The sequence below is a fragment of the Penicillium coprophilum genome (assembly GCF_028826855.1).
Source record: "Penicillium coprophilum strain IBT 35676 chromosome Unknown utg000002l_segment0_segment1, whole genome shotgun sequence".
In the NCBI taxonomy this organism is placed as follows: Eukaryota; Fungi; Ascomycota; class Eurotiomycetes; order Eurotiales; family Aspergillaceae; genus Penicillium; species Penicillium coprophilum.
In genome coordinates this window covers 3,759,237-3,772,583 of record NW_026622722.1, presented here as the reverse complement: position 1 = coordinate 3,772,583, position 13,347 = coordinate 3,759,237, and the positions used below count along the sequence as shown (strand labels likewise).

General features: G+C 48.9%; 6 protein-coding genes across 6 annotated transcripts; 3 read left to right on the top strand and 3 right to left on the bottom strand.

Moving 5' to 3' along the window:
- Window positions 1–3: 3 nt before the first annotated feature.
- Window positions 4–1,663, top strand: N7500_003482 (Transferase; the record flags this gene model as incomplete). Its single annotated transcript, XM_056674628.1, has 3 exons — window positions 4–225; window positions 319–1,047; window positions 1,106–1,663. The coding sequence occupies 3 exons, from the start codon at window positions 4–6 to the stop codon at window positions 1,661–1,663; spliced, it is 1,509 nt and encodes a 502-aa protein (XP_056535153.1).
- Window positions 1,664–2,779: 1,116 nt separating this feature from the next.
- On the bottom strand, window positions 2,780–4,164 carry N7500_003481 (uncharacterized protein; the record flags this gene model as incomplete). Its single annotated transcript, XM_056674627.1, has 2 exons — window positions 2,780–3,700; window positions 3,760–4,164. 2 exons carry the CDS (start codon window positions 4,162–4,164, stop codon window positions 2,780–2,782), a joined length of 1,326 nt encoding a protein of 441 aa, XP_056535152.1.
- Window positions 4,165–4,983: 819 nt separating this feature from the next.
- On the top strand, window positions 4,984–5,426 carry N7500_003480 (uncharacterized protein; the record flags this gene model as incomplete). Its single annotated transcript, XM_056674626.1, has 2 exons — window positions 4,984–5,197; window positions 5,227–5,426. 2 exons carry the CDS (start codon window positions 4,984–4,986, stop codon window positions 5,424–5,426), a joined length of 414 nt encoding a protein of 137 aa, XP_056535151.1.
- Window positions 5,427–5,901: 475 nt separating this feature from the next.
- On the top strand, window positions 5,902–8,099 carry N7500_003479 (putative FAD monooxygenase; the record flags this gene model as incomplete). Its single annotated transcript, XM_056674625.1, has 4 exons — window positions 5,902–6,039; window positions 6,092–7,115; window positions 7,177–7,413; window positions 7,465–8,099. 4 exons carry the CDS (start codon window positions 5,902–5,904, stop codon window positions 8,097–8,099), a joined length of 2,034 nt encoding a protein of 677 aa, XP_056535150.1.
- Window positions 8,100–8,555: 456 nt separating this feature from the next.
- N7500_003478 (putative acyl-CoA synthetase) lies at window positions 8,556–10,857 on the bottom strand (the record flags this gene model as incomplete). The annotated part of the gene is made up of 4 exons (XM_056674624.1): window positions 8,556–9,007; window positions 9,075–9,950; window positions 10,021–10,416; window positions 10,485–10,857. 4 exons carry the CDS (start codon window positions 10,855–10,857, stop codon window positions 8,556–8,558), a joined length of 2,097 nt encoding a protein of 698 aa, XP_056535149.1.
- Window positions 10,858–11,657: 800 nt separating this feature from the next.
- Window positions 11,658–12,456, bottom strand: rasB (Ras small monomeric GTPase RasB; the record flags this gene model as incomplete). Its single annotated transcript, XM_056674623.1, has 2 exons — window positions 11,658–12,314; window positions 12,379–12,456. The coding sequence occupies 2 exons, from the start codon at window positions 12,454–12,456 to the stop codon at window positions 11,658–11,660; spliced, it is 735 nt and encodes a 244-aa protein (XP_056535148.1).
- Window positions 12,457–13,347: the final 891 nt, after the last annotated feature.

The following is a 13,347-nucleotide window of genomic DNA, read 5'->3' as shown; positions in this document are numbered from 1 at the left end:
ACAATGAAGTTGCCATTCGGGCGTCAGCCCACCATGCAGCCAATTCCAGGTGATCGAGTGGTGCCACTCCATTTCTTTGAGGATAGTTTGCTCGTTCAGGGTAACAACATGGCCGTATCGCTCGTGTTTGATGCGGTGCTTGATCCTAAAATATTGCGCGAGTCCCTTGAGGGCCTGGTTCAGCAAGAGGGATGGCAAAGGCTTGGAGGAAGACTGAGGAAAAATGTACGAACGGGCCATTCCTTGGCAAATGGAAAGCCGTATAAACCTAAGAACTGGACACAACTGTATACTGACACTTCTTGTGTTACCAAATAGGCCTCTGGTAAGATTGAATGGCACATTCCAGCCCAGTTCTCGGCCGACAGACCAGCGATCTCCTTCGCACATGTCGATCATGGCATGCCTGCTGCTTCACACCCGGCGGCCTCCCGGATACCGAAGCCACAAGATCGACCCTGCATTGTCGGCGACCCGGATGATTTGGAAGGCCTGGCGTGGGAGCCTGGGTACAAGCCCAACGGCATAAATGACTACCTCACCTCGGATCTTCCTGTCTTAGGCCTGCGCGTCAACTCTTTCACCGACAAGACCGTTGTAGTGCTGCAGTGGCAGCATGTTGCGTTTGACGCGTTGGGCATGCAGTACGTCGTCGAGGGCTGGAGTTCCATGCTTTGGGGGAAAACAGCCGAAGTATTGATTCCATGTGGCCTTGATTCGGATCCATTCCACTTTCTTTCTCAGGAGTCGCATTCCGCGACGGAGGAACATGTGCTGACTGACAGGAAGGTCGGGTGGGGAGGTTTACTGCGGTGGGGTCTCGGTTATGGAGTCGATATGCTGGTGCGAGCCAAGGAGAACCGCATGGTCTGCGTTCCAGAGACGTATTGGCGGCCGCAATGGGAGAAGGCTGTAGAAGAGCTCCGTACTGAGGCCATTGCCAATGGCGAAGATCCCTCAAAGGTGTTCCTGACCGAGAATGACGTTCTGACTGCCTGGATCTTACGCTGTGTGGTTGGCGCGATAGAGATAGGCCCCGAGACAACGGTAAGCTCTAGTCTCCGTACCAAATTCAGATTAGTTACTAACACTGTTCCCTCCTCAGGTAGCTGCATCAATCGCCATGTCGCTCCGTAAATCTTTTGAAGGCGAGCTGCTACCGGCCTCCACTGAGCATCCCTACGTTGGAAACGCTTTTGGCTGGGCCAACGTACTTGTTACCGCCGGCGACATAATTTCTAAGCCGCTTAGTTGGCTCGCACGGCAGGTCAGGCACGCCATTAACGAACAGGGTACGCGTGCTCAACACGAAGCGTACTACGCTATGGTTCGTACGTCTGGAACCGGCCTGCCTATTATTGTATTTGGGGATGGTGGAATGGCTCAAGTCGGCTTTTCCAATTGGTCGAAAGCTGGCTTGTTTGATTTGGACTTTTCCCCGGCTCGTCAGGGGTCCAGCACCGACAGCCTGCCGTGCAGGCCATCATATGTCCAGGAGAATCATGGCCCTGTGAAGCCTGCGGATGGTTTCTTTATCCTCGGAAAAGATGAGAAAGGCAATTACTGGACCTCCGCATGTAAGGTGAAGGGCCAGTGGGCGAAGTTTGAGGAACAGTTGAAAGAATTTGACATAATTGATTTAGAGCCACCAAAACAGAATTAGGGCCGAACAGTTAAGAGACGTGATGATCTTCTTGAGGTGATGCAGATGTATGTTAGAGATCCAGTTGTCCTGGGGTCTGGATTATGGGACATATAGTACAGTCGTATATATGGAGACCTAATGAACAAGATATGTATACAGATGATACATCTTCAACCCCTCAAGTTCACTGTCTTTACGTGGGATCTTTTGATGTTGGAGATCGTCAATAGTGAATGAGCTGACGCAGTGGTACTGTAGGCGATGATACATAACAGCTCGATCTCTGGCTTCGGAGTGTATCTTGAGCTGGTGTTTCCTACCAACTGATTTGACAACCACCAATATCTGGAACTAGTGAAAAGATTGATTCTACAAAGCATCGGACTTGTTAGTTGCTTTACCGATTGCAATTCTTGTATCTTCAAATATGTACCAAGAAAGATCGAAGAAGGAACTCGAACGAATCCCGAAGTAGGCCAACTCTTGAATACATACGCGCTCTCTCATAAACCCCGGTCTGTGGGCCCTAACTTTTTCCATGCTCATTGGGGGCTCAAGATGGCTGTATGCAATAGCTTGCAATTCAGCGGAGGCTTTGATAGCACTTTCTTAGCCACCTGTTGTCTCACTCGCTCTTTTGCTCGCAAACATGTTCCCCCTCTTCATAGGCACATTGGAAGAAGAGATAACCCGCCAATGGGGGGCCCACCAGAATCAGCGCTAGCATCTTGCGATGCTCATGTTTAGATCGGTTGGTCGACTAGAATGGGGAAACCGCTGGACGGTGTTCTGTGACGTGATAACCCGGCCTTCCTGGGAGGATCCCGACAATGTGTTGTGTTATGTACTATGTTTGTTGGGTTTGACTTCCTCGTCAAAGACAAAGACCTGTTGTAGGAAATGGTGCTACTCTCGTGTGTAGTCGAGATCTGCTGTGGATTTCATTCCACGTTGATGGCAATTTAGGGTGCTCTCAGTGATGCTTTCGCTGTCGTAGTAACCACTCGCGGTGGCACAGATACGCTTGTTCTAAATGAGATTAGTACGGAGAGCTAAGAATGGAGCAGATGGGTGTCAATTGCTCGCCAATTGTTCCCCGATGCGCCACATCCTCCACCGTCTACCATAATCTCTCTACACCTGGGTCCATGCATTGCCGTCGTACATCAAGATATCCACCTCCGGACGTGAAGAGTGAGTGATTGACTGGTTTTCAATGTGGCTGAGAACTTCCACGGAAATTTGGCGTAGGTTCTCCACCCTCGTTTCATCATCGGAGGACCACTCATATCGCAGCACTCTCTCGTGACCTGTACGAGTCTGGGTGAGACGGAATTTGGACAGAGTAGCTTGTGTGGGGATCGGATCATCATCAAGGGCGCCGCTCCGGTCTTCCATTGAGATCGAAGGGGTCCCAAATTCATCCAAATTAGCCGCGCTTCGGTCGGCGGACCAATCTGAATAAGGTCCAGAACCTAGAGTCCCTTGCTCTAGGTCCGAAGGCATGGGCAAGCGTGGGCCGCAGAGTGGGCGCAATTCTGGAGGACTCCCTTGGGGTGTCATCTCGTATTCTTCTCTCTCTGAATCCAACAATTCTTCATCTGAATAAGGCCCTTCGCCATCTAATTCTCCCATAAAGCGCTTGAATCCTTGGGTGGATTCTCTCATACGAGATTTTTCTTGTTGGTTTGAAGGCTGATTGGCATGACTAGTATCTTCATATCCACTATCGGTGTCATAGTCTTCATCTTGCAGTTCCTGGACGTCCTCGGATTCGTAAGTTGCTCCTTCATGATCACACCAGATGCAGAGCTTTCCATCGCTAGTGACGACAGGCTCGGTAGACCCATGGAGTGTCTTGGGGATGTTAATGTAAGGGTAATTTTGTTGGCAGACGGTCTGGGTGGCGGTGTGGTCCATGGCTTCGTCAATTCTTTGGCTGGCTCTGGGTCTTTCACCGAAGACATGATCCCGGGTCGGAAATAACAATACCATCGGGTTGAGAGTCTCTGGGGTAGACAACGGGTGATGAAGCATTGGTGCGGCGGGTTCATGCTAGGAAAATGCATTGTCAGCATGCAATCTCAGGTTGGATGTATCCGAGATCGACTCACGGATGCAATACTTTGTTCACCCTCGGACACCAAAGAGCCCCAGCGTGAGGTGTTAGTGTCGTCCTCTGTCTTCTCGTGGAGTTGGAACCGCAAAGTTTTAGCGACAGATTTAATATCTGTAACGATCTCCTTCCACTCGCCATTGGTCTCAAACGCGGTGTTGACATGCACATGAGACCATACTGGATCGCGTTTGTTCTTCATCCAAACCCACTGGGTGTTCAGGGTAGCAAATGGAACGAAGCCTTGGATACCGCGCTCGTTCAGATGTCCCCTAAACATGTACGAGAATATCTCCTCGATTTCCTTCTTGTCGCACATAAAAAATCGATACAAACAGCAGAGAACCTGTCGCTTGTACTGGTCCCATCGAAGCGTGGGTCTTGAGAATCTGGTTGGCTTCATCTTGATTGGATGAGGGAGACCAGATTTAGGACTGAGTGATGACAGGGGAAGAAAGTGAACTAAGCTAAAGATTGGAAGAACAGCTTGGAGTTGGGTCAAATCAGATAGCAAACACTTCCAGTCAAAGGGGGAAGTGATGGTAACAATAGTGTACTTTAGTTTCTATAGCCAAAATACAACAGTTAGCCTTAGAATTCTCGCTTACTTTGGATCTTGATTCCTTCGGAATTCCAAGATCCCATTCAACTACACATTTCCCATTTAAGTGCCTATGCAAGTCATGACTGGACGTTACGCTGAATCTTCGCTCCAGGGGATTTGTTCACTTTCCTCTATCTCCCTCTCTCTTTCGGCAGGGAGCAGCTAGCTCAATGTGGTTTCATTTCCCTAGCATTGCAAGGAGACTCAAAGTTCTAAGGTAGTATTGGCTTCATGATTAGATCTCGGATAGTCTGTGGGTGTGTGTCTGAGCTTCTTTCGGGGCTGTCTCTGTTGATAGCCCCAACATCGTCAGGGCGATAGGCCAAGAAGTGATCATAAAAGGACTTGACTTGTCGGGAGCATTTTGGGCTGGAGTAGCCACAGTCAACTACAAGTCAACCGCCGGTAAAGACAGACAGGGAGAGATCAGATCTTTACAAGCTGCCCCGGGTTCCCAAGCGAAATTGAGCCGACTCTGAATTCAAAACGAGGATCAGAATCTCCAGCTTTGCAAAGATGCTAAAAGATGATTCTTAGACTTGGAGGGTGAAGTATACGTTGGCATGGTTATTTCTATCAGGCCGACTCGGAACATTGAAGTCATCCAACGTGAACGAGATGTCTATCATTTCCAATCATTTCATACCCAATGCAACGGTATTGTTAGTTGTCTTTGAAAGAAGCCACCCAGCCACTTCAATAACTTCAACTTTCGTGGTTCTGGGATGTGGCTCATACGCTCGCGGCTCGAGTATATCCACAAACGTTTGCTTTATGGTAGACACTGCACGTCAAAACTTCATTGTCGATCCAACTCTGGCAATTGAATTCTGTGATATCTCCGATCTCTTCTTCGCAAAGATATTGATATGGGCGCGATGAGAACAGCCATATTACTCGAGTTGGTCTCGGCTTTCTCAGAGCAGTCAGCTATAAAGTTGAAACTGACAAGAATTGTGAAGTTAACCTCTCTCAAGACAACACTCCGACTAAAATTCAAGCTTCCTGGCCAGAGAGGGAATTTCATCCTAACACAATGTTTGGTTTGGTTCGATTATTAGATTGTTGGGGCACTGGAGTCGATCAGCCTACATTCCCCAGCCTTCAAGTATCTGAATGACAATTGACTTACCATTGTACGTGTGTCGTTTAGATCTCGAGACCGCCTCGTAAACAGAATTCTCTTTCCTCTTTTGGATTTCCGGCTCCCCCTGCCAAGAGCATCACCCATAGCGTAACATTCACGGGTATTCATTCGGGTGCTGGTTGATACGTACCCGCGAGGGGCAGTGCACTTGGCACTTGCTCTTTTTTGTATCTTTGTCATAGGATCCAAAGCCACGGGAAATCAAACGTCTTTCTGAAACAGATCCTGACCTATCAAGCGAAGCTCTGCAGACCCTCAGCGGACCGTCGTGGGTTGATGATGGAGCCCTATTGCTCTCCCCCACAATCTCCGACTTCCTTGCTTCATAAGAAGAAGTAGAAGATGTCACATACGCATCTCTGATCTGAAATTTTAAATCAATCTGCATCATGGTTGATACACAAACAACAAAACAAGACCATGTGGATGTCCTCATTGTCGGTGCCGGACCAGCTGGGCTTATGTTAGCCAACTGGCTAAGTCGCTGCGGAGTCAAGACCCGTATCGTTGACAAGCGTGGCTCGAAGGTACATGCTCGTGTAAATATGAGAATCACATCAAATGCTGACTTCGGTGCAGGTCTTCAATGGCCAAGCGGACGGTCTGCAATGTCGTACTCTGGAGATCTTCGACTCTTTTGACTTTGCCCACCGGGCATGGCGCGAGGCAAACCATATGCTGGAGATCTGTCTGTGGAATCCCGATCAGAATGGCCGTCTTCAACGAAGCAACCGCATTCCGGATACCATTCCAGGAATCAGTCGTTTCCAGCAAGTCGTACTGCACCAGGGTCGCATCGAGCGGTTCTTCCTCGATTCAATCAAGGAACATAGTGACATTTGTGTTGAGCGTGGTGTGCTGCCCACATCTTTTGATTTTGACGAAGCCAAAGCAGGTGATTTCGAGGATTACCCTATCAACGTCAAGCTTAGTACTTTGTCTGAGGAAGAATCCACGCCTCAACAAAGACTGCAACATCAGAGATCTTCTGGTGGCCGGGAAACAGTGGTCGAGGATGGAAATTTCAGAAGTAACTTAGTTGCTGATGACACTGAGGATCTTATCCAGGCGGCAGAGGCCAAAGGAAATGGAAATTCCAGCCAAGTGGAGCATATCAAGGCTAAGTTCCTGGTCGGTTGTGACGGTGCCCACTCATGGGTGCGCCGTCAGGTGGGCTTTCAGTTGGAAGGTAGCTCAACTGATTATATCTGGGGTGTGCTTGACATTGTCCCCATCACGGATTTCCCAGATATCCGCCATCGATGCGCCATTCACTCCGTGGATGCGGGTAGCTTGATGGTCATTCCTCGCGAGAATAAACTTGTTCGGCTCTATATTCAGCTTCAGGCAACGGATTGCCAGAAGAATGGCTCCAAAGCTGACCGGTCCTGGATCACACCTGATATCATTTTGAAATCTGCCCAGCGTATCGTCTACCCATATAAGCTCGATTACGCGTATTGCGATTGGTGGACTGCGTATCAAATTGGACAGCGAGTGAGTAACAGATTTTCGCAAAGCGATCGCGTTTTCCTGGCAGGTGATGCTGTTCATACGCATTCTCCCAAGGCTGGACAGGGGATGAATGTCAGCATGCAGGATAGTAAGTTTTCGAATCCCGTCCAGGTGGCATGGTTGAAATTAATGACGATATTGTTGAATAGCGTATAACCTGGGATGGAAGCTTGCCCATGTGGTAAACGGACTCAGTGAACCCTCGATTCTCCAAACCTATGAGTCTGAGAGAAGACAGATCGCACAGGACTTGATAGCTTTCGATCACCGCTTTTCGCGACTTTTCTCCGGACGCCCAGCCAAGGATATCATGGATGAAGAGGGAGTCAGTATGGAAGAGTTCAAAAGTGCCTTTGAAAAAGGAAACGAGTTTGCAAGCGGCATAGGTGAGTTTCTCAAATTACTTGAGTCCCTAGTACTAACCCCAATTTCTGTAGCTGTCGACTATGCTGCCAGCATTCTCATTGCAAAGGAAACGGATGTCACAGAACGCGGCAAGGACACGATTATCAGCAAACCACAGCTGGCTGCGAAGATTGATATTGGTAAACGTATACCTAGCTTCAAAGTTTTGAATCATGCCGATGCACGCCCGTGGCATCTGCAGGAGCTATTGAAGAGCAATGGGCGCTGGCGAATAATGGTTTTTCCTGGACGACTCACCGAACCACAGAATATGAAACGCTTCGAAAAGTTAGGAGCCTCTTTGGGAGGGCCGGGCTCTTTCATTCGCCAGTTCACACCATCAGATAATCCCATCGATAGTGTGATTGAGGTACTGACGGTGCATTCCGGACCACGTACTGAGATCGAACTTCTTGATCTCCCGGAAGCGTTTCACCCTCACCATGGTGACATGGGATGGGATTATTGGAAAGTCTTCGTCGACGAGGATTCTTACCATGAGGGACATGGCCAAGCTTATGAAAACTATGGCATTGATCCAAACCGTGGTGTCAGTGTCATTATTCGCCCTGATCAGTATGTTAGTTGGCTTGGAGAGGTCGATGACTACGAGCAGATGTCGAGATTCTTCACTAGTTTCATGAAGCGACAATTGGCGGGAAGTTAGGGTCTCGGAGTCCCGAGAGAGCACTTACAAGCATGTTACAGTAATACTTGTCCGTACGGGGGAAATAATACATATAACAGCATCCAAGCGCAACTTTCATGGGAAATTTTTGGAATCATACGAATCAATCTCCCACCTGCGGGCACGGATGATAAGCTGAATTTGAGGGTAAAATTGTCGTCCAGGAAACCCAGAGACTACTTCGAGTATCTACAGTAACACGGGCTTGCAGTTCTGGGAACTTCTTAAACTTCAACAGCCCTTCTACCTCTTTTCTTGTCGGGATCTAAGGTGTCATTTGTCAATATCTCTTCGGTTTGGCTTGATATCCTTTGACTGGAAGAATTGGTGACAAGATCACCGTAATGCTCCAGATAGCTTCACGATAGCTTCTTGATATCCCAGCTTGAGCCCAAGCACTGATCATCATACCCAAGCATCTATGCATCTGTTCATCTAAAGCTTTGTCTTCCCGGCCCCATTCGCCTTTGCCTTCTCCTCGAAATACTCCCTAACCCTCTCCCTTGCAACAGAGACAACCTCCGCATCCTCAACAGTGGGCGGAATACTGACCTCCGCCGCATAATCGCCCTTCACTCCAAGCTCAACAAGCTCTCTTAGAACACGCCTAAGCGTCTTCCCACTCCGCGTCTTAGGGATCATGCCCCGACCCTGTATAATCCCACCTAGCGACGCGATAGCGCCGATCTGCTCGCGGACCAGCGCATTAACCTCGGCAAATAACTGCGGGCTCGGTGTTGCCGGAAGAGGCCCAATTTCGCCAGGGACTACCCCGGCTTTGAGCTGGATGAATGCAAAGGGAAGGTGACCTTTCAGTGGGTCCGGGATACCGACAAGGCTTGCTTCACTGATTAATGGGTGCGAGAGGATTGCTTGCTCAATGGTTCCTTTGGGAATGGGTCAGATCGTGTATTGGATCATGGCACTGGGACGCAAAGAAAAGGGTGTTCTTACCGGTACTAAACCGATGTGCGGCAACATTGATGATATCGTCACTCCGTGACATGACATGCACGTAACCATCCTCATCAACCATCCCCGCGTCGCCGGTATCAACCCAGCGTCCATTAAATCGCTTGAGATATCCACGGTAAAATCGCTCCTCGTCCTCGAAGAGGGTTGTGAATGCCGATGGGGCGAGTGGTGGCGCCATAACGATATTACCCATTGCGCCGCGCGCAACTTGATTGCCTTCATCGTCAACGATGCGGACGTCAAACCCAGGCATCGGAAAGCCCGCTGAGCCGGGACGAGGTGTGAGGGGGTGATGATCTGGGCCGGGTGCCTGACTAGCCAGAGCAGCACCCCCATTCAATGCAACACCTGTAATCGGGGACCCGGATTCCGATGACCACCAGTTATCAATCACAAGCGCGCCATCCGCTGCATACTTACCAAGTAGATCTTGATATGAGCAAACAATACTGGGCTCGCTACGCTCACCAGCGAGGAACAGTGCACGGAGGGATTTCAATCCTCCGCGCTTCCCAACCTCGCCGATTAGCTGGTTGTCTGGGTCATCTTTCCGGATAGCTCGCATGGCGGTTGGTGCCGTGAAGAGTGCATTCACATTGTGTTTCTCGACGATGCGCCAGAATGTCCCTGCGTCCGGCGTGCCGACGGGCTTGCCTTCAAACAGAACGGTTGTGGCGCCGACTAGCAGCGGCGCATAAAGGATGTATGAGTGTCCGACAACCCAGCCTATATCTGATGCGCAGAACATGGTATCGCCAGGACCTTTGATTCCGAAGACAGATTTTATAGAGAGTTCCAGGCCCACGGCGTGCCCGCCTGCTTCGCGGAGTACGCCTTTAGGGAGGCCGGTTGTTCCTGTAGAAATAGATGAATATGGACAGAACAGGTCTGTCAGGAACCGGATTCGGTTCTGGAATCCACTTACCACTTGTATAGATGATATAAAGGGCGTCCGTACTCTTAACAGGAACAGGTCTAGCCTGAACCCCACGGAACCGTGCACTCTTGACCAGTCTCTGCCAATTACGCTGTCCCCCACGCTTATCGGGCTGGTTCCAGCGCAGTTGCTCACGCTGCCAGACAATGACCCTGCTCGGCTTGAAGCTGCTTGCCTTGATGGCGCCCTCAACAAGCGGTCGGTAAGAAATAGGTCCTTTGGACCCCTCTATTCCACATGACGCTGTCATTATAGCTCTCGGGCGCGCGGCCTCAATACGCTGTGCTAAAGCTTGCGGGGCGAAACCACCAAATACAGCGGCGTGAATTGCACCTAGTCGTGTTATTGCCAGGGCGGCTATTAAGGCCGCGGGAATCATTGGCACTATATGCATTATGTGGTCAGCTTTGGATTCCTGCTTTTAATCGATTCTCCAATTGTGGTCTGCATACTGTAAATAATAACAACATCGCCCTTCTCTACCCCTTCCTCCCTAAGAACACCAGCAAGAACCTTAACCTCATCGAGTAGACGGGCATACGTATACTTTTCCGTTACACCAGTAACTGGTGATTCCCATACAATTGCAACATTATCGCCATTGCCTGCGAGCACATGTCGGTCGACACAATTATAAGTTGTGGAGATCTCGCCGTCGGCAAACCACGACCAGTGCTCGTGCTCGATGTCCCCGAGGGACTTTGTCTGCCGAGTCAGGGCCCGTAAAGGCTTGCGGTGCCAGTGAAGTCTTGCCGCATGATGGGACCAGAATGATTCTGGGTCGTTCAGGGAATGCAAGTGGGTGATTGATTGGGGGTGGGACATGCTGGATAGAGTAGAAAGTGATGTCGAGGTCAAATACTCTGTCGACTTAAAAGAGAAGTTGCCGAGGGTCTGTGCTCTCTTCCCCCGCAATTTGGTCACATCCAGGGTAGAGTAGAACTGTGCAAGGTAAACGGGCTACACTTGTACCTTTCAATTTGTCCTTCAAAAATCTTTTGTCTATATCGCATGGTAGAAAAAAAAATGAAAATAAAAGCTCAGTAGGGTATCATATCGAAATGCCTGCTAATGCGCGACTGTGATCTTCTGGCTTCGTCTGGGAATTTTTGGGGTTTCTTTCAGGCTCCGAGACGTGTCCGAAAGATTCCGATCGCAACTTGGCAAGCAGAGATCGAAGTAGGCTATCGTCAAAAAGGCAAGAAAAAAAAAAAAAGAGTAAGGGGAGGTTGGGGAGATGTAGACAGCTAGTCTGCATACCTCGGCGCGCATTCCCAAAGAGCAAAATCAAAGCCAAAAAAAAAGAGAGAACAAAAAAAGAAAAGAAAAGAAAACCTGCGCTCAAAGGCTTGCAGACACTGGCTGGCCTTAATTCCCCACGCCAGTTCCCAAGCTCTGCAAAAGTGCGAGCGTAAAACATATAGCATGGGGACCACCGACGCCGAACGAGGTAACCAAAAGACAAAACCCTCCAGATGCACCCGGGACCAAAAGAGAGAAAGAGAAAAAGAGAGGGAGGGAGAGAGAGAGAGAGGGAGAGGCAGAGAGAAGAAGAAAAAGAGAAAAAAGGAAGAAGGGAAACAGTCATGATTTCAATGAGCAACAAATCCACTTCCCGGACCCGATCACAAGAGAGTACACTGGATCCGACTGCGATGTCGAGTCCGGTCAGGTCGGAAAGTCTTGGGGTATTCGGGGCCTGCGTCGCGATCGCGGTGGCCTGATCCAAAGCCTGTCGGACGACGGTCTGCGCCACGGCCACCTGCCGCCTGTTGTCGCTGCTGGCGTAGCATACGAACAACGTCGTAGAAGGCCTTCTCCACGTTGATACAGTTTTTCGCAGAGGCTTCAACAAATTCACATCCCAGCTCCTTAGCCAACGCTTGGCCTTCCTGTGCTGAGACTGCGCGCTCTACGGCCTTGTCGCTCTTATTGCCGACTAGCATGACGGGGACGGGCATTCCGGGACCCGAGGATGCGCTCATGGGTGAGTTCAAGTAGCTGGGACCAGAAGGCGAACCGGAGCTTGACGATTCCTTGACCATCTTAATTTGGTTGTAGAATTTTGTGATGCGAGAGAAGGAGGCGCGTGATGTGATGCTGTACACCAATACGAAACCCTCACCGTCCCGGATCCACTGATCTCGTAACGCGGTATATTCTTCCTGACCCGCTGTGTCCAGCACCTCGAGCATACACGACTGTTGATCGATCACGACTTGTTTGCGATATGAATCCTCGATGGTTGGATCATATGTTTCGACAAAATGATTCAGGCATAACTAGAAGTATTATTAGGATTGGGGGGGGACGGTTTTTTTTTCGTAGTGTTGAGGATCAACCAACCTGAATGGTCAGGGCGGTTTTGCCAACACCTCCATCTCCTAACACCACCAGCTTGTACAAGGTCATTTTTCCCGCCATGATGAAGGAGAAACAGAAATCAACTTCAAGAAATTAGCATGATTCTAGTATGGCTTGCAAGAGACATACCTATTATATTTCAGGGGAGAAGGAAAGAGGGGCGTAAGGAGGGGAAAAGAAGCCCACGTTCCAGGTGGGGAAAAAAGAAAATTGGAAAACACACGAATTCAGCCCAATTGAACGCAGAAGAAAAGAAAGGGGAGAGAAAGAAAGAGAGGGAGAGAGAGAGAGAGAGAGAAAAGAAGAAAAAGCTAGGGGGATTGTGCGAAGTCTGGGGGGGCTGGAACGAAGTGGAGAGGCTTCACAGAGAAAATTATTTTATATAGAAGTATAGGTAGAAGAGAGAGAGAGAGAGAGGGACGAGGTAGAGAGAAGAGAGAAGAAAGACCTTTTCCCCTACAAATCCGAGACGGTTTCGGGTATAATCAAAAGCTAAAGCTCTGGACCTTTTGGAAGTGACAGCTCCATGAAGTCATACATTCTCTCTCTTTTTTTTTTCTACTTTTTTTTTCGCTTATAGATTCTGATAGGTTTGACTCATTTCTTTTTCACTCAAATATTTTAAATTCTCTTAAAAGTCCAGAATCTCAAATATATATAATAAAAAAAAAAAAATGAAAACTCCAAAAAGCTCCACTGTAAAAAGGAGAAAGCGCACAGGGCACAGTGGATAATCCCGGATACGCTTGAAGCTCATTTCCTTAAAGCTCTTTTTAATTAGAAATTTGATTAACCTGTTTATATATTTCATTTCGCAATTGATAAAGCAATATAATACCCCAGTTCACACGTGGAAGACATGGTTTCACGCCCTATCAGCCTCTGGAGTATATATACCCTAATCTACGGAGTATATATATTCCTATAGAATATTATATGTGGAATTGTTCC